This window comes from Phaethon lepturus, unplaced genomic scaffold, assembly GCF_000687285.1.
Source record: "Phaethon lepturus isolate BGI_N335 unplaced genomic scaffold, ASM68728v1 scaffold14960, whole genome shotgun sequence".
In the NCBI taxonomy this organism is placed as follows: Eukaryota; Metazoa; Chordata; class Aves; order Phaethontiformes; family Phaethontidae; genus Phaethon; species Phaethon lepturus.
In genome coordinates this window covers 1-25,767 of record NW_010509919.1, presented here as the reverse complement: position 1 = coordinate 25,767, position 25,767 = coordinate 1, and the positions used below count along the sequence as shown (strand labels likewise).

The following is a 25,767-nucleotide window of genomic DNA, read 5'->3' as shown; positions in this document are numbered from 1 at the left end:
CCAGACCTGGTTCTGGGTCTTCTGTACTGTGATGCTGGGCCCTTCTTCCTGTGAACCCCAAGTCCGTTCTCTCCAAGGGAGTTTGTTCTATCTCAAAAGCTTGCAATTTACATTATGGGCAGCACACTGAGCAGAGAGGAAGTGCCTGCTTTGCAGGGCAATTGTAGCTTAGCTTCCCTTAGCTGTGTGTGGTCTTAAGGGAGCTGATGCAGATATCCATGTCTTGCAGGTCACACTGCAGAATGGGTGTGTAGGAATGAGGGAGAGGTGGAGGTTGGCAGGCTTACTTACAAAGGGTTGTGAGTTTGCCAGTAGTGCAGTGTGCTGTTGCAGAGATAAAAGTTTTAAAGTTGGTGTCTCTTGCAGAGTTAGACCTAATGAAGTGAAGTTACAATGTACATGGTGTGACCTGTGGCTGTGAAAGCAAAGATGATGCTTTAGCTGTTTTATAGCATAGTGGGGCATCAGTAAGACACACCATTAAAAACAAAAAGCACCTAAATTCTTTTTTACAGTTTTGGGGTGGGAGGGAATGGATTAATGTCTTGGCATGCTCTCATGTTTGCATCTTCACGGTGGAAGATAAATTGCAGTTCTGTTTGCAACTATTCTAAGTACGAATAATTCTTGCCTTGGGAGATCTTGGTGCTCAGTCTCGTGCTACTGATGAGCTAGGAGTGTACATTTCTTTGCTGTGACATTGTCTATTTGTAGCCAGAACTGTAAAACTTGCACTGTTCTTGTAGTAATTCATTACTTTCCTTGGACTAATGTGTCGACATCTTTCTACTTCATATGCAAAATCCTTCCTGCCCTAGAATCTATGAGAGAATATACTGTAGGGAATTACATGGTTTAAGCTTTTCTCCACGTCGTAATGTGGAGTGCTGCCAGCTCTGAGAGAGAACATGGGAAGGGGGTTGCAGGAAGAAGAAAATCCTGGAAACCTCTTGCATCTGGACAAGTAGAACATGCATGCGAATGGCTGGGAGCTGGCTGGTGTTGCAATATCATAAGAGTTGGTAGACCAGAGATGAATATGGGTTGTTTTTTCCTGTTTCTTATCCTAACTTTCAGTTTGATTTGGTGATGCAGGTTTGCTGGAGTTCTGTGCAAATTCTTATTTGTCTTTTAGCTATAACCAGCCTGACTGACACTAACTGCTGTTGTTTCTTCTCTGCAGTTTTCTGCTCCAATCCCTGGAAGATCTGGACAACAGTTTAAGGAAACTCAACTCTCGCCTGTTTGTTGTGCGAGGGCAGCCAACAGATGTCTTCCCAAGACTCTTTAAAGTAAGAGAATAATTTTCTGCAGCATAATGAAGAAAAACTGATGTCCTGGTGCTATCCTTGTTTTCACTCATTAGTGATTTCATAGCTGTTGGAGATGTCCTCGGCTTCTCTTTAACTATAACTAATTCTTCATTATAACAAACTCTTCTCTTCAACTAACTAACTACTATCCATAAGGGCCAGCTTGGGAGCCAGATACACTCTTGAACTCAGACTTGCAAAGAAATTTAGTAGTAGGGTGTAACCTAGTACCAGGGTGCTTAAGCATCTCTTTTTGGATGGTGGTCTTTGCCTTTGTTTCTGTAAGTCAGGTCTTTCAGGTTTGCACTGTAACACGCTCTGTTGAGTTTCTGTGGCAAGGTTTTGGTAGTGGGGGTGCTGCAGGGGAGGCTTCTGTGAGAAGCTGCTAGAAGCTTCCCCGATGTCCAATAGAGCCCATGCCAGCTGGCTCCAGACAGATCTGCCGCTGGCCAAGGCCGAGCCCATCAGTGATGGTGGTAGTGCCTCTGGGGTAACATATTTAAGGAAGTGGGGGGCAGAACTGCTTGGCAACTGCAGCTGGAGAGAGGAGTGAGAATATGAGAGGAACAGCGCTGCAGACACCAAGGTCAGTGAAGAAAGAGGGGGAGGAGGTGCTCCAGGCACCAGAGCAGAGATTTCCTGCAGCCTGTGGTGAAGACCATGGTGAGGCAGGATGCCCAAAGGAGGCTATAACCCTGTGGGAAGCCCATGCTGGAGCAGGTTTGCTGGCAGGACTTGTGACCCTATAGGGTGACCCATGCTGGAGCAGTCTGTTCCTGAAGGACTGCACCCCCTGGAAGGGACCAGGCTGGAGCAGTTCATGAAGAACTGCAGCCTGTGGGACAGACTCGCGTTGGAGAAGTTTGTGGAGGATTGTCTCCCATGGGAGGGACCCCACGCTGGAGCAGGGGAAGAGTGTGAGGAGTCCTCCCCCGAGGAGGAAGGAGCAGCAGAGACAATGTGTGATGAACTGACCACAACCCCCATTCCCCATCTCCCTGTGCCGCTGCAGGGAAGGAGGTAGAGAAATCGGGAGTAAAGTTAAGCCTGGGAAGAAGGGAGGGATCTGGGGAAGGTGTTTTTAAGATTTGGCTTTATTTCTCATTAGCCTACTCTGATTTGATTGGTAATAACTAATTTCCCCAAGGTGAGTCTGTGTTGCCCATGATTGTAATTAGTGAGTGATCTCTCCCTGTCCTTATCTCAACCCGTGAGCCTTTCATTATATTTTCTTTCCCTTGCTCACTTGAGGGGGGGAGTGATAGAGTGGCTTCAGTCAGCACCTGGCGTCCAGCTGGGAACAACCCACCACACACGCTGACACCTCTGTGTTGAGAGCTTCTTCCCTACTAGCCATTTTCTTCCTGCAGCTTTTACTCGAGAAGATTGCTATGTCCATACATCTTTAGAGACAACTGAAAAAAAAAATACTGATCTGTATGTGAATTGCAAACAAGGCTTTGTGTTAAAATTTCAAAATTCAGAAGCTTACATTGTAGCTGACCTTCCTTTTCTTCTTTTGTTCAAGGCTGCAGTTGAGTCAGCTCAGCAGCAGAATACAGCTTAAGTTCAAGCTTCCTGATGATGTACCATTTAGGACAGTGGAATATGCAGTGACCTCGGTGGTTCATGATTGATTAGTGGGATACATTTCTAAAGTGATACGTCAGTGCTGCAGATTGTGAGAGAGACAGGGCTGGCAAAAGCATCTTCTTGAACATCAAGGTTCCTCAGGCAGTATCGTTCTTTTCTGTCCTGCTGTAAGATCATATTTCCTGTTGTCTTTGAAGCTTTTTGACAGTGTCTTTGCTAGAGTGACAAAGTTAAATGAGAAAAACATGGTTCACAGTAGTCTTATGAGTTGGGTTTGTGATGTGGACTCTACCTTACATATGGTTGACAGAACTAGTGTCCCCAAAGCCTGCTATGGACCAACTGCTGAGAAGGAGAGGTAAGCTTGAATCCATACCCTCCTGCTGTAAATGGTTCTGATGTGTATTTTCTGGAGGAGGGTGGTACTGGGGAGGGGAATCAAACTGTGCAGGTCAGAAGGGGCACTGATTTTGATGCAAAACTATGTGCTGCTTTTAGCCTTTTCAGAGTCTGAGTTGTTTTTATCTTTTGATCTGCAAATAAGTTCTGGCTAGTAATAGTCCATGCCCTCCTTATTTTAGTTCAAGATATTCACAGGATAATTAAAACTTGTTGGAGAAAAATGCCCGCTTTGGTCAAAGAACAAAAAGTATTTGGCAGAGTCTAAGGTTTGAGAGATGGTTGTAGAATTAGACAGATGTGATTTTTGCTACAGTCTGTTTTGCCTGGGCAGGTGAGTTGATGAGTGTCTTGGATGTGCTGTAACAGAGCTGAAAAGAAGGGGGATGGGGTGTTATGCTATTATAGGATAAATATATGGCTTTCACGGGAATTCAAGCCTCTCCAGGGCTGCTGCAGTGAACAGTGAATTAGCAGCAGCTCATGCCTTGCTGTCAGCTGTTGTGGAGAGGAGAGTTATGTCACATGTGGTAATGCAACACAGACCTAATATAATTTCTGCTCTTGCTGCCAGTAGCTGAGCTATGTTGTCGATAACAGTCACTGCAAAGGCACTATTATGCAGGAATATTGTGAGGAGAAGTCTAAGTGTCTAAGTATCTAAGGCTAGATACTAAGAGACGAATCAGTTATGATGTTTCTTTTGAATATCTGCAGCAATTTATTGTCATACAGCTTACTGTTTTCTGGTTGGCTGTGCTCTGCTTCCTGTGTGCTGCACTTCTCAAAACTGCAAGAAATACCTGAATTGGAAGTTTTGTATTCTTACTTAAAATCTCTGTTAGCCTTAAATGGTGGGTTTTTTTCCATTTCTTTCTTTCAAGACAGTGATGTATGTTTCAAGACCAAAGCCATCTTTTCCAAGCCTTGCAGCTGATACTGTCTGTCTTATAAAAAAAAGAAAAGTTTAAAAGGAAGCTGCTAAATCATATAGGAGCAGAGCAGGGCCTGGAACATGTCTGTCTGACCCCTGCTCTGAGTTATGGGTGCTGTCATGTTCTTATTTTGAAAAAGGAGTGGAGGACCTCTCTAAGATGTACATTCAGTGGCACATAACTGTTTCAGGTGTCTGTCCTTCCTAATATTAATTTTAGGATTGAATGTGAAAGTTTAGAAAAGAAGGGGGCCTGTACAGATGTTTTCTGCTTCTATTTTCCCTTACCCATCTTTGGCATTATTATTTAATGGTCTTTCGTGAACTAGTGACATATGTTCTTTGTGCTTTGTCTCTGTTTCCAAGGTGGAAAAGACTGTCCTGTTTATACAGAGGTGACTTAGACTGTCTCACTTGGAGAATGTAGTTCACATCTTAGTTGTGGGAGGTGGTTTTTAAGTGTCTCTGGCTGTGTTTGACTAAAGTGTTTGCTAAACAAATCTGTGGGCTGCTGCTCTGCTTGATGGATGTCTCAGGAGGGTCGCTGTGGAAACCATTAAACCTCTTCTCATAGGATTCAGTTTCTGAGGAAAACTAGGCCATAGTCTTTGAGAGCAAACTGCACTCTGGAAAAGCCTGGAAGAGGCCACATGCTATTTCATAAGGCCTATTCCATGTCATTTGTGAAGGATCTATTAAAGGTGTGAAGATACAGAATAGGTCCATGGCTTGACTGGGGTAAAATAACTCTCCAAAGGCAGGGCTTCAATTTAAATCTGAGACTGCAGTACCATACTGTATTGTGCTGACCAGGAAGGTTCACTCAGTTGCCATCCTTTGTTCTGTATTTCCCACTAGCCTGTTTTATTGCTGTTTGGGTTGAACCTTGATCCTCTATTATGTGATGGCTTTAACGAGACGTTGAAAAAAAATTAGAGTGTATATGTTTTATTTAATGATAGTCTCCACATAAAAATATGGGGTTTTGAGTAGAACTTGTATTGAAATAGTTCTCTGAAATGCTTTCTCTGCATATGCTGGAACAGGATGGACAGTAGTTAACAGTAACAGTTAATAACAGTAGTAACAACAGTTACTTGTGGACAGCATGTGCAACAAAACAAGGTGGTGTTAGGCTCGGGGACTGAGCTGTAACCTAAAAACATTAATAGAGAAGAACTCAAATCTCCTCTTACGTGTTTTAAACCTAAAATTTAGGAATTTGCATAGTAGATGTGGTGTTTGCTAGAGCTGATAAAATTGTTGATGTTTTGGTTGTCTTGACTTCAGACTCCTGTTCCTCACAGGAGCCCTTTCTAATTTTTCAGGACTTAACACTGGCGAGGAATTCTGACATTCTCGTTCATAATTGTGCTGGTTAGAAAGAGTCTTCTGTTTGACAGCTGTGTGTATTGTGTTTCTTGCAGGAATGGGGAGTCACTCGTCTCACCTTCGAATATGACTCGGAGCCGTTTGGTAAAGAGAGGGATGCAGCTATCGTCAAACTGGCCAAGGAGGCTGGCGTGGAGGTGGTGATAGAGAACTCCCACACCCTCTATGACCTGGACAGGTACGGAGGGAGCAAGGGCAGAGGTACTGCCTGGGCTAGGCTGGGATTGTCGCGTCTGGGAAGGCTTCAGCCTCCTCCATTACGTTGATCACTATACGTCAGTCGCCGTCATCCTGTGTGAGCCTAGAAGGTGTCAACAGGATTACTCTGCACATTTGTACTTTTGATTAGAGCACGTCAAAGTGCTGACAGTGACGTGAATGTACAGAAAGGTGTTGCCTCAAGCCTATTAAACTGTATACTTGACAATTATTTAAGTTGCTCAGCTGTGTGCTATTGATTGCTCTCCTTGAACATGTCCTCACTGCGTGGACTGCCTTTTTTGCTTCATTGTAATAAGGATAATTGAGCTGTTGTCTCAAACCGGTTATGAAGGCAGGGCTTTTAACTGATGGATGTGCCAGGACAGCTGGAAGAAGTAGAACAAGGTAGATGGGGGGCTAACTCGCCTTATTCTGAAGCCTGAATGCCTTGTCTTTGTTGTGTATTTGCTATGGAGGAGCCTTGCCTTTATGTTGAGTTTTATATATTTACTTATATATATAGTCTCCATATACATACGATATCCTTAAACAGTGAAGACAGTCTTTCAGCTAAGACTCTTAAGGTATGCTTGACTTCATCCATGTTTCAGTACTATTCTTAACAGTTTGCTTGCCTTTTTTTTAATTACTTGTGCCAGTAATGCTGAATGTAGACTTGCTCCTATAAATCTTTAGCATCCATAATTTCCTATGGGAAGGAGCTTTGCAGTTTAGCACGTGCTGTGTGGAAATGTTTGTCTTTGGAGTGAGGGGGATTCTTTCTGAACCTGTCTTGTGAGCACACACTGCTTTCTGATTTTTGCATTAGAAGAGGCTATGAATGCTTATTACATCCTCACCCCTTCAATGTCAGTGCCCCTCACATCCTTCTTCATGTCATCTTTGTCTTTTTCAAGGTAGAGAGTCCTGGTTTAGTCAAGTCTTCAGGTGGAATCTGTTCCATATCTCTTCTAAGTTTTGTCACCTTTCTTTATACTTCTAGGTGTTTTTCTAGACATGGAGAGCAGTGGTGAAGACGGTAGCTAGTATTCAAAATGTAGGAACAACATGGATTTGTATAGTGCTATAATGATTCCTGTCTTCGCCTAATAGCTGCTAGCATTCTTTTTGCTTCTTCTGAGTGCTGCTAAACACTAAACTGTTGTCTCGGGGCTTCCTTGCAAAATGATCATTGGTATTTGAGAGGCTGCTACAATGTAAGTAAGTTTAAGATTACATAGGCATGCATATGGAGAAACAGTGTGACCAACACTGCATTTCATCTGATATTTTTGTCAGCTGGTCATGTGGTGTATAGGGAAATTTTTAAGCTGCCTTTCATTTTTAGCTATCCCAGATAGCTTCTTATATCAGTAAACTTTATCATCATGCTCTCTTTTGTCTCTTCCTAGATAATTTATGAATAGTTGAGCAGCACAATCCCCAGCTCAGCTCTGTGTAGGATTTCTCCTCCTGTTGGAAAAATAGATTCCTACTCTATCCTGTATCTCAAAGAATTTTCTGTCTGCAGGGACCCTTTCCTTTATCCCAATTTATCTTGGTTTGTTTCAAAATTTCCAGTGAGGGATCTAGTCAGATGGCTTCTGAACACCCAGGTAGATTGTATCAGCTGAATCTCCCTCATCCCAGGCTTGAATGTCAGTAATAGATTTTGAGGAACAACTTCCATTTACAAAGGCAAATTAACCCTCCAGCATATTGCATATACGCATGCATTCAGTGATTCCATTAGTATTTTCTAACCATCTGCCTAATGCACATATCAGACTGGCTATTCTGTCATTCCTCTAATGACCTTGAAAGGCTTTTTAATATGGAATCATATTTGCTTTTTTCCCCTCATAGTATTCAGACAGTTTTAAAGCAGGTGTTACATGCAGCAGCTATTAGTTTGGGTGTTTCTTGATGCCCTTTACAACTCCTGGATGAATGCTTGCTGGTCCTGGCAAGCTGTTGCTGTTTAAGCACGCTTTATTTTGTGGCATTTTTTCCTGACCTCCCAGTCTGTGACACCTGATACATTTCCTTGAAGAAATTCAGAGTGGCAACTTCCCCGAATACCTCCATAGTGAATACACATGCAAAAATAAAAGCAGGTTTTTTTTCTGTGGTGTTACAGTCTCTGCTTTTTTAATGACTTGGTCACCTCTTGGCTCTATAAATATCCTGGAGTGTCTGTAAAGGTTTTTTGGGTGTGTTGTGTGTGTGTGTCCCCCATTTATGCTTTTTTTTAAAAAGGTTTCTCAAACTTTCTTTTGGATTGGGAGGTGCAAGGAGGCTGCTTTTGTGGCTTTTAATTTAACCTACCAGTTTGGGTTTTTTCTATCTTTATTTGGCCTTCATATTTCTGAAGGATTTTGTCTTCTGTTATCTTTGATGCTATTTTGTAATTGTTTTGACTTTTGTGATGTTTCTGAAATCTATTTTGATGGTTTGTGTGCATTTGTTGATTTCCCCTCCCCCCCAACATCATCTTCAAATCATCTCTGTGTTGCCCATCAGTGTTTTATGTCTCAGCTTGTTCTTTTTACTTAGCATGCTTCCTTATTTTTATGCAGTTCTCGTCCTGAAATAAAAGCCATTATGGTATTGTTGCTCCTGGAAGGATGTTAAATTGATGCATGCCAAATTCATGGTTAGAGCAGGTGATAACTAACATTTTCAGCTATACCTTAGCACTGCCTAAGACCAAATCATTAATTGCCTTTCTTTGTGGGTTCTTGATAATTGTTCCATGGAGCAGTCATTTATGGCAACTAGAAAATTGGGTTTTGGCGAGCAGTGGGTTGTGACAGCTACCCAGTCTGTGTGGAGGCAGTTGAAGATTGCAGTTCTTCTGACATTTCCTGGTTCTTGGCATCTCTGAGATTTCTCAGCAGGCGGTAATACAGTTCTAATGTGGGATTTCTGCTGGAAGCCTCTCTGAGTGTATTGCACTCCTGTCATGTTACCCAGTCTTTTAACTCATGGTGTATGTTGTCCCTCTGCTCAGCCTACTGTTTTTCCTGCACAATTAGTAACCCTGGTGGTAGTGTCCTACTTCTCATCTTTAATCAAGTTCTGACAAGATTGTCAGACCTGCTTTGAAACAATTTAGACTAATCTTTCACTTCTATATACATGATTCCAACAGTCCTCCTCACGTCCCCTGTAGTGTATTCCTGGCACCACCACCAGCTCATTTTAAACATTTACAAAGAGCCTGTTCAGTTAACTTGTGAATTTGTCCAGTTTTACCCAATAGAAAGAATACAGCATGCTCCTTGTTGGCACTGCCACCGTAGCTGTGTGATTATCAGAGCATATTTCCCCTCCTCTCCCCCCAGACAAGAAGGCGGCTATAGAAAATCAGCATCAGTGCTGGAATATACTCCCTAAAAAAAAAATCTAGGAATTCCCAGTCAAGGTTAGTGATGTTCAGATTGTAGAAGTCAGACAGAAAAGATAATCTCTTGGGTATTGGCTTAGCCTGCTCAAAGGCTTTACTTGACAATTATTGTGTGTGACAACTTCCAGCAGACAGGTTGTTTTGCCCCTTCTCTGGATCTGCCTGTTTTTTTCTCCTCAGGATCTAAATCCTCTGTAGTCTACTTGCTGATGGTCGACATTGTGGTTTCTGTAATCCTGGGCAGGCTTGGATTATTCAGGGGGAGTGGTTTAGGTCAGAAAAGAACACTCTGAGCTTGTATGTTTGTAGCATGCACCAGGAGCAGTTTTTCCTCAAATATTCTAGCCTAAGGCTGAAAGGATAGTTAAATGTATTTTAATAGGAGCACATGTTAACTTAAAGGAACCAAGCACTGGGGAAGCGTGCATACCTTGGTGGTTCTGCAGTTCATAATTACACTACGCCAAAAAAAAGTGGTTTATGTCCCTCTAAGAAGGTTAAGTCAAACTTCTGCCTGCCAGATCTTGTTATCCTCGTCTGTCTTGCATGGTGCTCTGGTGTCAGGTGTTTTCCCCCTGCGCTGGTACTTAGCCTGTCATCAAGTCACTTCTTCATCTTTCATGTGCTCATGTGCCCGATTCTGCAAAAGTTGAATTGTTCGTCCTTTGTCCAGCATCTGTTGTGTGGAATATCTGTTGGTTTGTCTCTCCATCTCCTCTTTGAATCTGTAGAAATACCCCTCGTCTTATGTATGCATAGCCCTACGTGAGCTCTCTGGAGCGAGGATTTAGATCAGAGCAATTGCATAAGCTAGCGAGACTAACTGAATAGCCTGCGTGACTCGGTGGTGGGGTGCATTGTTGAGCAGCCGGCTTGCCGAGTGCTGGCAGCCAGCTCTTCCTTGCACGAGGAAGCAGCGGGGAGTACATTCTGTCCCTTCCCAGAACCAGGCTCTGTCATTTGCAAGCAAGCTGAGGTGTCAGGTTTTTGAGGTGAGCAGCTTTCCCTAGCCCGGTAGCCATCTTGCTGGGGCACTGCTGTGGAGATGTGAGTCAGAAGCTGACACCTGCAAGGGTGTGCGTTCGAAGTCCGCAGACACTCTGCTGTCACAGGTGACTGACTGTGGGAAACCTTATAATCCTAGCAGTGCCAGAACTGTGTTTGGTCAGGTTTTTGTTGCCTGCTTTCTTGAGGTAAAGTGTGACTGTGTGACAGTGTGACAGTGAAAAAGACCCTTATAACTTCTGGCATACAGGTATTACTGTCAGATAGTGCTGGGCAGTTTTTTTGCTAGTCTGGTAGCACAGCCATTTTTATATGTGCTCACCAACACCAGAAAGGTTAGGTTTTGTGTGATGAATACAGTGATTCTGTTCTTCTGTTCCAAGAAAACTAGAAGAATAACTGCTACATGTGTAGTCTGTGAGTTGTGCTGGGGGAGATGGATGAAATGGGAGTATTAAATACTGGGGAGGGTCCTCTCTTTTTCTGTTACCAGGGAAAGTCCTCTGAGATTGTACTGCTTGGGTTAGAAGGACAGTAGGAGGAAGGAAAGCACTCCTGCTTGGGGGGCTTCCTGTACAGAAGGCTGAACAGCAGTACGATACCCAGTATGCATGGTATAATATCCAATGTTGTACAATACCCAATATTTGGTACTTCTTTTCATGGCAGTGTTGTGAAACATTCAAATTTTGTTGCATAATGCCAGTGCCAGGTGCTGTGAAATGTGCAAATTGTCCTAGTCCTATCTCTTAAAGGTTTGTGTCCCAGATCTAATAGCTGTCTGTTTAGGAATTTAGGAGCTGTACTAGGTAACTTCACTCATACACGTGTTCTTGAGGATGTCAAATACAGACGCAGGCATCCACCTGCAAGTCACAGCAATTTGCTCCAAGTAGTTGTCTGTTCACAGAAGGTTTAGCTGTGGATGTATGCAACGTGGTATAATAGCGTGGATCTCCACCTGAGCTGCAGCCTCAGCGGATCTGTGGAGGAGGACTGAAAAAAGAGGCAGTGTTAAAGCAGCGGCTTCCCCGCCCCCATCCCAGGCACCTCAGGGCAAACACCATGCAGCTCTGTCACGTTTTCACTTCCAAGTGCTGAACTCCTCTGGAAACAAGGAAGTCTCTCAAGAACGCTCAACTAGAAAGGCCTTGCTTCTCTTCCAGCAGCAGTGCTGATTTTCTGGGGGTCTCTCTGAACTGAAGGGCTTGTTTGGGGGCCCTGGTGCACACAGCAAGCCGTAGAGAAGATTGTGGTGTTTGTGATCTCTTGCCATCTCTGGAGTGGTACACAGAGACAGCCAGCTGAAAAGAGCATCCATGAAAGCAAAGGAGATGCTCGCTGGTGTGAAGGTACAGGGCAGAATGTGTTGCCTGTAAGGCTCCCTTCAATACACTTGCTTGGAGGGGTGGCAGAGAGTGCTGTGCCTACACTGTGATCATGTTCATAGCCTTGCACTAAAAATTTACAGTGTTTTGCACTCTGTGCACATCTGGATTGCCCTCCCTCCCCTGTCCTGTTCATTAGTGTCTTTTTCTCCCAATGTTTACAACTTAGAAGCAGAAAAATGGGAGGAAACTGCAGGAGGCCTCATTTTAGTCTTTGCAACTGTGCTGCCTGTTTTAAAGGCTCCCCTTCCCTCAGCTGGCAGGGTGTAGGACGCCTGGGCTCCTGGCTGGCGCCTGGCCTAGATGAGGCAGCCACAGCAGGAGGTGCGGCACAGGGCCGGCTTCCCAGGCTGAAGCTGGGTCACTGCGGAGCACACGTGAGGAAGGGCTCAGAGCTGGGGATGGCCCTGGGCCGGCATGTCACTCCTCCTCGCTACACGTGCGTGCGGCTTCAGAGGGAAGGCAAGGCACATGGTGTCCGCAGAAACTGTGGGCTTTAAGCCCAGCCCCTTGCATAAGCTGTTGACTGTAATGAGTGGGGAAGGCTGCTCTGCTGCAGCTCGTGTGTGAGCTGTGGGCTTGGCTGCCTCAACTTTATGTAATGCTGCCGATCCCAGTGCTGTCTGCTTTGCTGTTAACTCCTTCCTCTCCCTGCAGGAGAGCGGGTTAAAATGGCATCTTTCACCCTGGGGAAGCTTACCTTGCCCAGGGGGCTTCTCAAAGCTCTCTGTCCCAGGAAAAATAAGACTGCATGGCCCTAGCAGACTGTGGATGCTTAGTGAAGTAGAGGAATGGGGAACTGTGGCTGTCTTTTCTGTAGCATCATTTGACACAGGTGAATAGCATGAGACATGTCTGCTCGTGACCTTATGGCATGGAGGAGGATGATGATTTCTCTAAGCACAGGGAGAGAGGAATGACGCATACTGGGATTTGTCTCATCTGAGATGGGTGGAGTCTGGGACTTTGTGTGTCAGACAGGGAGGAAGTAAGGTCGGAATCAGGTAAAGATATCACAAGGTGTCAGGGGAACAGATGCAGGTCTGGGATTTGCCATCTTGGGGAAACAGAAAGGCAGTAATCAGACTGAGTTTTCTTACAGGGGTGTGAGGAGGAGCTCTGGGAGAGAGATGTGATGCCAAACCTGATTCAGCTGGAGCTGTCTTGGTTTTTTTTCCCATGGGGATGAATTAGTATGCAGGGTTTTATTTTCTGGTGTGTTTTGGGGGTTTATTTGTTTGTTTTTAGTAACAATTTGAGGGATGCGTCAAGTGGAAGGTAGGTCTATAAGGATTTCTGTATCCAACGTGAAAGGCTATCCTGAGCAGAGATAGCAGGATGCGGTTTGGCTGTCTTTTCCTTGTGTCTCCTGTGGTAGTGAGGCTGTGTTGTTTCACCTTGCTTATTTTGTCTCCAGAATAATTGAGATGAATGGCCACAAGCCACCCCTCACCTACAAGCGCTTCCAGGCCATCATTAGCCGTATGGAGCTCCCAAAGAAGCCAGTGAGCACCATAATAAGCCAGCAGATGGAAATGTGTAAAGTGGATATCCAGGAGAACCATGACGATGTGTATGGGGTCCCATCCCTGGAAGAGTTGGGTATGTGCCGAGACTGAAGGAAAGGGTTAACTGCCAGCTGAAATGGGATCTAGTTAAGCTGTTTCTGATGGCTGACATGTGCCCAGGACAACTCCAGTGTTCTCATCTGACCTGGGCTGCCTCTAGCCATAGAAGCAGCCTGATGTTTTCAGCAAGTGCTGGACATTGTGAAAATAAACTGCTGTCCCTTGCACTACTGTTGATGCACAGCATCCCCTTTAGCATTGCTCTGAAACAGCTACATCTGCCCTTATGTTCTCTGCTATACTGAGCACGTAACCACTGTAGCAGTATCTGATGTCCTCGCCAGCTGCTTTCCTCCTACTGCCATTTCAGACATGTTGTGTAACAGACCTGAAGAGGTAAACTAACAGTGTACCAGGCTCAGATCATGTCATTCAGTTATTGCCAAGCAGCACCGATTTGGGAGCTTAGTAAGACAAAAGATATTACAGAAACTTCTTTCACTCATCTTGCTATGCCTTATGGTCCTGTATTTTTCCTGGAGAAGGAGAGTGAATAGAGAGCTGCAGCATGAGGAATGCAAAGCCTACGTCAGGGAAGTGAATATAAATGCAAGAGAAGAAAGAAATAATACAGAATACTGTCTGCATGTGTGTAACTGGAGGCTCCGTACCAGCTTTACAGGAGTATCACCTTGTACCTTAAGGCACAATTTCAGCGGTCATGTAAAAACAAGGGGCTTCACAACAGGAGTATCCTAGGGGTTGCAGCCCTGGGTAGATCCACTTCCTTTATTGCCCAGCCTCATGAGACTGCCTGCAACCGTTATACTGCTCTGCTTGCTGCCAGGGGAGGTTCCTCTGTCAGCACAGAGCAGTGCGGGGCAACTGCATTATTGCTTCCCCTTTTGCATTGATTTTTCAGCACTAATCCAGTGCCTTCCCCAGCACCAGCTTTCAGCAGAATAGGAGCCTCACCAGGAGCAACCAGGCTCTCTGGTGAGCTCCTGGTGTCCACAGCAAGGTGTTTTGTAAGGCAGAGCTGTGGAGCAGATGCTCCTTTGCCAGCTACTCTGGCCTTTGGAGCAGAGCCCTGTGCGTAGTGCTGACATACAAGAGAGAATGCTGGCATATGAGCAATGAGGAAAGTCCTCAGAAGGCTGACTGAAGCACTGCAGGGAGAGGCCCTTGTAGTGCAGTGTCATGAGCAGGCTCTCCCCATGTTCCACATGATATGCCTGCTGTAGAAGGACTAGAGCAGCAAGTAAGCCATGTTAGGCAACTGCAGTATGTAGTGTCTTGCTGTTATTAATGCTTAATCCCATCTGTACCCTTTCTGTAGGCGTGCCTTCAAATCTTACAAAGTTCTTTCCCTTAGGCTTTCCTACGGATGGGCTTGCTCCTGCGGTTTGGCAAGGAGGGGAGACAGAAGCCTTGGCACGGTTGGATAAACACTTGGAAAGAAAGGTAACGTCTGCTATTTAAGTGGCGATTTCCTGCAGGCTGTGGCTCCAAATGAAAAATGTTGAGCGTTGGCTGTTGCTTTATTTCCCTGCTCTTCCTAGCAATGGTCGCAGCACTCTCCTCTGGAAGGAGTATTTGGTATTGTTGGAGTGCTCTTGTGATCTTGGGTTGTGTGTGGAGCAGGAAGCTCCTGAGCTTCCTCAGACCCAAAGAAGTAGAGCTGTATATTAATTATGCTGCTGTTTGAAGCACAAAAGATTCTTTTCCTTGGTTTTACCCCTCCATTTCCAAACTCGGAAACTCTCCTGTAAGTTGCTCAGTCCTTGCTATGTATTGCACACCATCTCCTGAGAGTGGGAGTTATATTAGTGGGAGTAGATGGTTGTAAAAGAGTGCCTTCCCCTTGTACATCGGCCTGTTAATACATTGTCTCAGTGGCTGGAATTCCTTTATCCCATTGCTGAAATACCCACATTTCTTCTATGGGGAATGTGTTCTTCATTATAGTGCACGAGGCAAACAATTTCAAAGTAATAAAAGGTGACCCAGCTGCAGAGGCATGACAATTTTAAACATTTTGTATCTTTCTAATGCTGGGTGGCTTGGGGGCAGTTGTAGAGATTAAAGCATAAATTCTTGTGCTGAAGGGGGAATAAACTGTCAATGTAGAACTCCACAAAAAGGTCTGAATTTCCCCAAAGTTCCTTGTTCAGTGTGTGAAATGCGATAGATGTGCCTCAACATAAACAATGGCAGTAGCATATGTCCCTAGGAGCTCTGAAGGTTATTAGCTCCTGTGTGCAAAGAGAATTTAGTCCTTTTCTTGGCCAAAATCACTAAGTGATTTAAATCCTGGAGCAAAGGTCTTGCATTTCTTGAATGGCCCGTGGGGGTTAGGATTGCCCACTTGAGATCTCCCCCAGCAGTGGCTGGAGGGGAACAGAAGAGGCTTTGCTGTCAGAGCTGAGTGGCCTTGCCACCTGCACAGAGATCTGCCCTTAGCAGTGTCCCACAAATTTGGGAGTTTTTTGGCTCATTTCTCTTGAATATGTCTAGGCGTGGGTTGCAAATTACGAAAGACCAAGGATGAATGCCAATTCATTGCTGGCCAGCCCTACAGGACTCAGTCCCTACCTGCGTTTTGGCTGCTTGTCCTGCCGTTTGTTTTACTATCGTCTCTGGGAGCTGTATAAGAAGGTAAGACAAAAGTTTCATCTGTAAAGTAGGCTGGTTTTGAGCATGCTGATTCCCAGACAGTGTGCCAGAACAGCTGCAAAAGTTACTGTTGCCTCCCTTGTGTTTGACTGTTGGGCTAAGCTTGTTTCTACTACAGAAGAGGCTCTTGGGTGAGGAAAATTATTCTCCTGTATATAGTCGAGCAGACCTTAAATCTGCTGGTACCTTGTTCTTCAGCCTGGACACCTGTGTCATGAGCCATGTAGAGCTTTTTACTGTTAGTTTTTCATCATTCAAGTCACTTGTCAGTGTACTGAGTGAGCTAAGAGCAGTGCTCTGACTTTACCACCTGGGGTTTTGGGTAAAGGATGATCTGGAATTGAGCTCCTTTATGGCAGTTGTCAGTAACTGACTTGGGAACTGTGTATAAATGCATGGGTGGCCTACACCTCAGCTTAATGAAGCCAGTCCTCCCCTGCTTGTGAATACCCTTGTTCCCTTCTCCACAGGTGAAGCGGAACAGCACGCCCCCCCTCTCTCTGTACGGACAGCTCCTGTGGCGGGAATTTTTCTACACAGCAGCCACAAACAACCCAAAGTTTGATCGCATGGAAGGGAACCCCATCTGCATCCAAATCCCCTGGGACAGGAACCCTGAAGCCTTGGCAAAGTGGGCAGAGGGCAAGACAGGCTTCCCTTGGATCGATGCAATCATGACCCAACTGAGACAGGAAGGGTGGATCCACCATCTGGCCAGGCATGCGGTGGCCTGCTTCCTGACCAGGGGTGACCTCTGGATCAGCTGGGAGTCAGGAGTCAGGGTGAGTCTGGCATTTCCAGAGGTTTGCGGGAGGCCATAAGGAAAACAAAGTCTCCCTGACACTTGCTGCAAGGATGGCCACACAGGTATGGCTTTTGCTTCGCATGTAAAAGCTGTGTGGAAGAGAGGATTTGCTAGCAGGCTCTTGGCCTGCCAACAGCCTGGCTTCTTTCAGCCTTTTACCATGAGGCTCCAACAGTATCAAGAGTCTCCAGTAACCATAAGTAAACATTAGTGGCACCCACTGGTAAATATGGACTGGAGTTTGGGGGGCTTTTAAAAATTTTTTTGTAAAAGTTCTCTCAGTCACTCTGTTTTCTTTGCAAGTTCAATGTCACTTTGTAACTGGACTTTTCTCCTTATTGTATAATCCGTCACCGTGCTGGTCAGGGAATGCTCCATGGCTGTGAAATCTGAGTCTAGAGTCCCTCAAGGAAAGAGGTAAAAGGCCCTGCTTTTGGGCCATTTGAAGGGACAGACTGTTTGAACCTCTCCAGTGTACGTATTGCCCTACGCAAAAAGTGGAGGCAGGGGCGTCTTGTCACAAAGCTCATGAAGCAGAGCATAGCTGAAAGTGCATCGTAGGGTCATATGCTAAAAGTGCTGTGTCTGTGCATGGATGTGAGTGAGTTACTGCTGAAACCTGCCATCCTCTCAGTGGCATTGTGCTCTGGGAACTTCAGAGGGGGTTCTTCCTTCTTGCTTTGGTGCTTGTTCTTCTGTGCAGCCTCTGCCTGCTTCCCACGGTTGGTGCTTTGCACTTGTTACACCTCCCAGGTTAGAATCAATACCCAAAGCTTGCTGCAACACTAGGTAGTGATTTAGTGTGTTAGCTGCATGAGAGATAAGCCAGCATTTTATCAGCGTGAGCAGACAGTGCCTCCCTATGTGAAAGCTTCAGGAAGTGAGATGTATTGACCAGCCAACTGGCTTCAGCCAGCAGATCTTTGCTGCTGCTTTCATTCCTAGGAGCTGTTCTCACAGCTCAGTGCCTGCCATTTGAAATAGCATCTTGGATCCTCCTTCCCCAAAGTCCTGCCTGGGGAAGCTCTCACTGCCTTTTGCTCCAATTGCTGCAGGTATTTGACGAACTGTTGCTGGATGCAGATTTCAGCGTAAATGCAGGCAGCTGGATGTGGCTTTCGTGCAGTGCATTCTTCCAGCAGTTCTTCCACTGTTACTGCCCCGTGGGCTTCGGACGTCGCACAGACCCCAGTGGTGACTACGTTAAGTAAGTGATGTGACTGGAGCCTCTTTCTTGCGTGATCTTAGACTTGAGCCTAAATTGTTCAGTAGCTGATAGGTGCATGACGCCTTCTGTGTGTTGTGCATGCTGCATTGCTGCACTTTAAGTGGTGCTTGTGCATCTTTTTACTTGTGTTGCAGGAGGTATCTGCCCAAACTAAAGGGCTTCCCCTCACGATATATCTATGAACCATGGAATGCCCCGGAGTCTGTGCAGAAGGCAGCCAAGTGCATCATTGGGGTGGACTACCCCAAACCCATGGTGAACCACGCGGAGACCAGCCGACTGAACATCGAACGCATGAAGCAGATCTATCAGCAGCTGTCGCGCTATAGGGGGCTCTGTAAGTACCAACAATTGCAAAAGACTTTGTTTTTAATGGGTGATAAAATGCTGGGAGGAGAGGTCATGTTTTAAAATAGATAGCACTTGTTTCTCCAGCCAGTCCTTGCAAGAGGAAGCAGTTCCTGCCAGATCTGCTCAGTCTGTTTCCAGGGAGAGCTCCGTTGAGCTCTTGGACAGAGAAGAGTGGGGTTTGATTAGTTTTGAGAGCTGGTTATGGGCACAGCACCATCCATATGCCACCAATGGCCCATTCTTCACTTTGGAAACTAGGCGGAGCATCCTAAATAAATATGCTGCACAGCTCTGAACTCATCCTGCTTTGGGATATGGATGTGCTGGCTGGTGATCACCAAGGTGTTTCCATGTGAAAGGCTCTCCCACCCCAGGTGGTTTTTGCTTCTTAACTGATCTTCTTGCCTTTCTGTAGGTTTACTGGCATCAGTCCCTTCATGTGTGGAAGATCTCAGTGGTCCAGTCACAGACTCAGCTTCAGGGCAGGGTTGCAGTACCAGTACAGGTGAGTTCAAGCTATTGGTATGCTTCTGAGAGAGTTTCATGTTGACTTAAAGGCTACAGGCAGGAGAGAGTGATCCTTTTATAAAAAGAGGAGGGAGTGTAGCTAGGAAAACATAGATCACATTCACCTTCCTTTAGGCTTTCTTCAGAAGTCCCCAGTGAGCCTTCATTCCTAAAAGATCTGAAGAATAGGCGTTCATTAAAGTAAATCTTTTACTGCCTGTATGGGATCATATGCAGCCACTTAAGGGAGAAGCGCAGATCACTGTAGGGCTAATCAGGTGTAATTAAGCTGTCCTCCATCAAAGGAGAATATTTTCCTGTTTGTTCTGGGGGACTTGATCATTCTGCTTTTAACAAAGGTTTTTTCAAAAGTTTTCAAGGAAGCTGTGGCAACACCTCTGCTTGTGCACTTCATATTCTTCTTTCTCCCAGCTCTGTAGCAGGTTAAGCTAAGGTGTACTTGTGAGGAGATCTAAAGGCAAGGGAGCCGTTGCAATGACTCTTCTTCCTCTACAGCAATGAGGCTGTCACAAGCAGACCAGGCTTCTCCAAAGCGCAAACACGAGGGGGCAGAAGAGCTGTGTGCTGAAGAACTGTACAAACGAGCCAAAGTGACAGGTCTCCCCGCTCCAGAGATCCCTGGCAAGGGTTTATGATTGTGAGTAGTCCCTAGTGTGATCTGGCCCAAACTACCTTGTTCTGGCAGCTAGCAAGGCTCAATCTTACTTGCTCCCTGCATTTTAATGAACTAAATGGACTTGCTTGTGGGGGGAGGTGGCTCCTAACTGTAATTCCATAGCGCTGTAATTTGGCAGTGGTCTGCCCTCGTTGTTTTCCTCTTGCTTGACAAGCTGCTAACTCAGTTGTCCAGCAGAGAGCAGCACCCTGTTGCTAGAACAATCCCAGAGCACAGCTGTTCGTGGGTTTGCTCTAGTGAGGCTGCTTCTTGCACAGAGTGGGTTTGCAGCCAGATTTGCAGATGTGGTGAGGCTGGAGGAGGGGAGCAAGCAGGTCCAGTCATCTGCCTGAAATGCTCCAGATCCCAGGAGGGAAGGAGCTGGTCACATATTCTGCCAACTTTTCAGTATGAGGGGCAGGTCAAGGCAAATTCTCTCTTCTGCTTTTTCCTACAGCCAGTGACAAGCACCTTGCAAGTGAAGAGTGCGAGTGCTGAAGAGGTGACCAGAGGAGCAGGGACTGCTGACACAGAGGGACTGTTGTGATCCGCAACAGAAAATCTGGTCTCATATAAATGTGTAATTCCGATAGCTGCCACAAAAGGGCACTGCATTACTTGTGCTTGGGAATATTTGGCTTTCCGGTTTCCAAAGAGCCAAATATCTCTCTTCTCAGCCATGCCCAAAATCTGCCCACACTTAAGGGGGCAGGAGCCTTCTATCAACTTGTTCATTTGCAGGTGTATCTTTCTTTTTTGACAATGGCTCAGTGCATGTGACTTTGTGCATTGATAAGCAGCATCTGCACATCTGAAAAATATAGTGAACATTCCTTCTCATCGCTAGTATTAGGTGGTGAGGTGCGCTGATTAATTCAAATTATAGTAGGAGTTGAGAAGGAAGCTGCTACAATGTCAAAAATAGAGTACCTACCCTACAAGAGAACAGGAAAATCTCAATATTTCTTTCGTTAGGCTAGACTGATGGGGATGTAAATGCTTTCTGAGTAAATCAAGGTGGTACTCATGTGGAATGGAAATTAAATGAAATGAAGGACAACTGTAGCACAAGAACAAAGAGATACAAGCTGTCTGTACACGTGAAAGGCACTTAAAACTTTCCCTGCAGAAGAATCTCACTGCTGCAAGGTGAGCCATAGTGGTGTTGCCTGGAATGGGCAGCTTCAGAGCAGTTTGACATCTAGGTGGGGGGAATTCTTCAGAGAAGGAGGAATTCTTCAGAGAAGGATATCATGCCTTGATATGAGTAAAGCAGTCTCCCAGAAGCTTGCTGGCCCAAATAGTAAGAGAGTTACACCTTGGCCCTGCACTCCACAGCATTTCCTTCCCTGAGTGAGAGCTCTTTTAAATGGAGTGACCAGTGTCTAGTGTGTAGCCTGTGGAGTGCCTCATACTGATAGGGGATGTATTACACACCAGCTCCTTGAAGTGAGTTCCTCAGGCTCAGTCCGTTGTCTGTTCTGTGTGGATGTTTGATCTTTCCTGTACTGGCATCTGTGTGTTGAGTTGCTACCCTGTATAATCCTGTACACTGCACACTGCTCCTTCTTGCCATTTGTATTCACGCTGGTGCTTTGTAGTCTAGCAGGACAATTGTGTAGCTTTCCTGGCTCTTAACCATACACTCCTTGGCCTGCTCCTGTTACATGTCATTTCAACACGGTGCTGGCAGAGTGCCTCTGCTTGCCTTCCCACCTAAGAGGGCAAGGGAGGTTAGTGCTGCAGGAGACCCTCTCTTTTGGCAGTTTTCAAGAGGGATTAGATCAAGTAGCTAATCCTGTGCAATGGGCTGCTGTTGGCACTGTTTTCATTTGCTGTCCAAAACCTTTCATCCCTGCCTGGCACAGATAGTGTGGGGCTATATGTGAGCTTATACAACTAACAGCTTGGGGAGCACCCGAGTTGTCTCCCACTCTGACTAGTATAATCAGGTTCTGTTTTGGAGCCCATGTTTGAATCCGGAGCAATGGGGCTGTGAAGAGAAACTGACTCAAACGTATCTGGGAAACCTGGAGTGATTGAATCGGGTCTATGAGCTACTTTATTCAATAGATGAATAACCTTTCTTTCCCACTCATCTCCCTGGGGCATTGGCCATAGATTCCTTATCCCATGAGAATCCATTGGGCAGACTGACAAGTAAACAAGACTCACTTTTCCTGCTGTTACTTTCTTCTAAACTACTATTCATAGAGCCTGCCTGGTGGATAACCTAGTAGGGAACAGGTTTTGTCTCCTTCACTCTGACCCCAGACCTTACTCCCACTATCTGAAGGATAGAAAGGTATAAAGAAAGAGACTCTCCCCCTCTGCCTTCTGCTGCAGAGGGAAGGGGAAAGACGTGCACTTTGTACACTTAGATTACAGAAATAGTGACTCCTGCCATTTGGAGAGTTTCATGATTAGGCAATGGTCTGTACATATGACTTTTTTCTTTTTTTTTTTTTTTATAAATGTCTTTAACCCTGTCTTTGCTGTCATCCAAATTATTTCATTCGGTAGATGGCATTTTTTGGGCTGGATCTGTGGGGGTAAGGAGCCAAAGGGAGGGGAGGCAAAAATCTACGTCATCTCTTGGAAGGCCTTGTGGATGAGGAGGAAATTGCATTTGCAAGGTTTCTGTCAATGCCTGTGATGTGGATGGTGACACCTGGAGGAGCTGCAGTTTGGGTAGTAGAACTGAGAAGGACACAGAGAAACATGAGGCCAACCAAAGATACAGGAAAAACTTCATGCAAGAAACCTGTGAAGTAGGCTGGGATTCATCCACTGATACCTTTTCCAGCTGAAATTATAAAGGTGTGTGAAATTGTGTTACAAAGAAGTAGAGTAGGGGATGATTGTTTGCTCTTTTCTGTAATGTTTAGGATTGGGCACATTCAACTAAACTACAAGATGGCAGATAGAACAAGCACCTTCCTTACCTAGAAGTTTTTATGGTAACCTCTTCCTTAGTTGTGGGCGCTAATGCTTTGACTGAGTTCAGAAAGGCTTGACCAGTTCATGGGGAAAGAAAACGCCATCAGTAATCATTAGTGAAGGTAGCATCTGTGTTTCAAGAGGAGCGGAGGATTGCTGGAGGCTGAGATAAAGGAACCATCATATTTCAGTTTGGAGATTTCCATTTTCTGGGATAAGGACTGGGCTAGGTGATGATGTCTGACCTGGTACAGGCACCCTCAAAGCAGGCGTAGTGTGATCTCTTTGCCTGGGAAGAGAGAGCAGTTGGGTTTTGATGCTGTCAGAGCAGTGGCTTTCAGGATGTTCCCCAGGGTGGTGTGGAGGCTCCTTTCAACTGAGAGGGTGGGTGCTGGGGCAGAGAAGTGCTACAGGAGTTATGAACAATGTGAACATTGTTCAACATGGGTCTCCTGTCAGTGGTTGAGCCTTTTCTCTTGCAGCCCTTCAGCTAAGTTACAAACTGATACTAGGTACGCCATGACTTGGCAGTCTAATAACTAGCTAGGATGCAGTTGGACTTGTACATTATGCCTTCCTCCTCAGTGCTCCTGTGTAGACCCAGTTACTGGAACCTTTGTTTTTTCTTTGGAGAATTACATGAGGTGCATTATTTTCCTAGTAACCAGCAAGACTTTAGGAATAGCAAGTAGCTGTGAAATCTCTCATCCAGGTTTGGCAAAGAGGCGGATCTAGAGCAGAAGTCGCTAGAGCCTTAAGCCTCACTTGGGCGTGTTCAGATAGCACCAGTCCAAACACCAGCTAAGACATTACTACAAACAACCTAATAAAGTCAACACACAATTTTAAAACATTTTGCTTATATAAACATTTAAAATTTGGAGCCAAAAAAACATCAGCAAGTTTGAGATGCAAAAGGCAGTTTTTGAAAATGCAAATTAGGGTGTTTCAAAGAGGTACTGGAGATAAAGGGCATGTCTGACCTACAAGGAGAGGCCCCTCACTACAAGAAGGACATTGAGGTGCTTGAGCGTGTCCAGAGAAAGGCAGCGAAGCTGGTGAGAGGTCTGGAGAACAAGTCAAGTCTTATGAGCAGAGGCTGAGGGAACTGGGGTTGTTTAGTCTAGAAAAGAGGAGGCTGAGGAGGGACCTTACTGCTCTCTACAACTACCTGAAAGGAGGTTGTAGTGAGGTGGGTGTTGGTCTCTTCTCCCAAGTAACCAGCGATAGGATGAGAGGAAATGGCCTCAAGTTGCACCAGGGGAGGTTTAAGATTGGATATTAGGAAAAATTTCTTTACTGACAGAGTGGTCAAGCATTGGAACAGGCTGCCCAGGGAGGTGGTGGACTCACCATCACTGGAGGCATTAAAAAATCATGTAGACGTGGCACTTCAGGACGTGGTTTAGTGGGCATGGCGGTGTTGGGTTGATGGTTGGACTTGATGATCTTAAAGGTCTTTTCCAACCTTAATGACTCTATGAGAGCAACATGTACAGTGTGTTGGTTAACTGAGTTGAGAGTGCAGTCAAGGTTCATGCTGTTGCCGAGTTCCCTCCAGCAAGGACCTTGTGGGCTTGAGGAGGTAACACTTTGATGCTTGAAGTGGCTTATACATGACAAAAGTCTTTTGAAAATAGTAGCCCGTGCCTTAGAAGATGAAGAGTCAGGATGATGGCAAACTCAGTCCAGCTATCTCTACCCAGAATGTAATAATGTAAATTAAACATAGAGAGGTCGGGTTTGAGGCTGCTTCTTTGCTCTAGCCAGAACATCTGTTCTCCCTGTCAAAGGAATGATGGTGAAGTGTCTGAGGATGGAAACTGGCTAACCTTGGATTTCTAGCAGAGTGATTGCCTGCTCCATGTACTTGTGGTTGGGGAAATTCACTTTCCCCATGTCTGTCTGTCTGCATGAAGAAGGAGCTGGAGTGGCTTCAGGCAGGGCTGGCTGAAAGGTTTGAAAGTAGAAAACAGCTGGATATGAAGGGATGGGAACCAGAGCCATGGCCATTGGAGCTGAGGGGAAACTGGAGCAGTGAGAAGGATGGCTGATGGAAGGAGAGCAGAGTGTATCTGGTGTCACAGCTGCATCTATGGCAAGAGGGAATACCTTGTGTTAGACCAGATGGTTCAGCTGGGGGAGAGAAGCAGGAAAACCTCTCGGCACATAACCTTTCCTCGGATTTAACTTAAGGCTGAGAACACTTGCTCTGAAGTGAACCTGATGGTCAATTGGACAATTTGAAAGACACGAAAAAGACAGCAGCTGCCTTATGACCAGAGTCACTGGCTAGGACAGAAGTGTAGCCGCTATTTTGCAGGACATGTACACACACATCTCTCTGGGACCACTACCCTAGAGGCCACGGGCTCTACCATGCATAGAAGGAGATAGATGTGACCAGCAGTAGCACAGCCAGAAAGGCTGAAGTGGGTGTCCTCCCAGGGCAGCCTGAGCCAGGGCAAGGATGAAGGTCCGGATGACCACGCTGGGGGTGAGCTCTTAGTGCTTGGCTTCCCAGCATGAGATGAGATGTGCCATGAGATGACCTGACTGCAGGAGGAGAAGGCAGCCTTACCTTCTGCCCCAGGTCAGAGGCCAAACCACAGCCATGCTGCAGAGGAATCCTGTTTCAGTAGCTGGGGTTTATGCTTTAAGATGGAGCTGTGTCAAAACTTCCCCTAGTCCCTGAAAGGATGCTGGTGAGTCTCTTGGGTCCTGCATGTAAGATCGATCTGTCTTGTGCGTCCAAACTGCGAAGGGGACACCTAGCCCCCTTGGGAGGCTGCCCCAGAGGTACCTGTGTATGGTGACCCTGTGGGAGTGTGCTTGGCCCAGGAGTAACATCTCTTTCAAGTTTGTATGGCAGGAGATCAAGACTCCTGAGGGAGAGCAGGGCTGTGTGCCTTGGAGGGCTCTGCTTGCTCTTCTCTGGAGGAGCAACTGCCATCCTGGGTCCTGACCAAGAACTAACACCATTGTCTCAAAGACAAACCACTACATGGTTTGAGAAATCCTGATGGCACCAGCAGTATCTTTGAAGTTTGGACTGCTGAAGCAATGCCACCCACCCCATCCAGGACTGTCACGGAGAGTAACTGGGAGCACAGCGGGTATTGCGGGGAACATGAAAAGTTCTCCTGTTCAGGTACAGGAGTGGCCTTGGGACCTAAAAATACTGATGCTGTCCACTTCTGTGCACAGCACAACTGCACGGTTTTATGAGATAGGCTGCAAAGCACGGGGCAGAGAGGGAGAGAGAAGAAACCTGCTGCTTGGCTGGTGGGGAATGATGGTGGTGAATAACATTCTCCCAAAATAAGATGGTCCCTGGGATGCATCTGGATGCAAGAGTGGGTCTGCCTGTTCTGGGAGAGAG

General features: G+C 45.8%; 1 protein-coding gene across 1 annotated transcript; it reads left to right on the top strand.

Annotated features, from left to right (window-relative positions):
* Positions 1-1,183: 1,183 nt before the first annotated feature.
* Positions 1,184-20,176, top strand: CRY2 (cryptochrome circadian clock 2; the record flags this gene model as incomplete). Its single annotated transcript, XM_010291037.1, has 11 exons — positions 1,184-1,292; positions 5,667-5,809; positions 13,052-13,236; positions 14,578-14,666; positions 15,720-15,860; positions 16,349-16,660; positions 17,739-17,890; positions 18,046-18,248; positions 18,678-18,767; positions 19,286-19,427; positions 19,903-20,176. Coding segments are annotated over 10 exons (1,564 nt in total), but the record flags the coding sequence as incomplete, so codon positions are not given.
* Between the last annotated feature and the right edge of the window lie 5,591 nt (positions 20,177-25,767).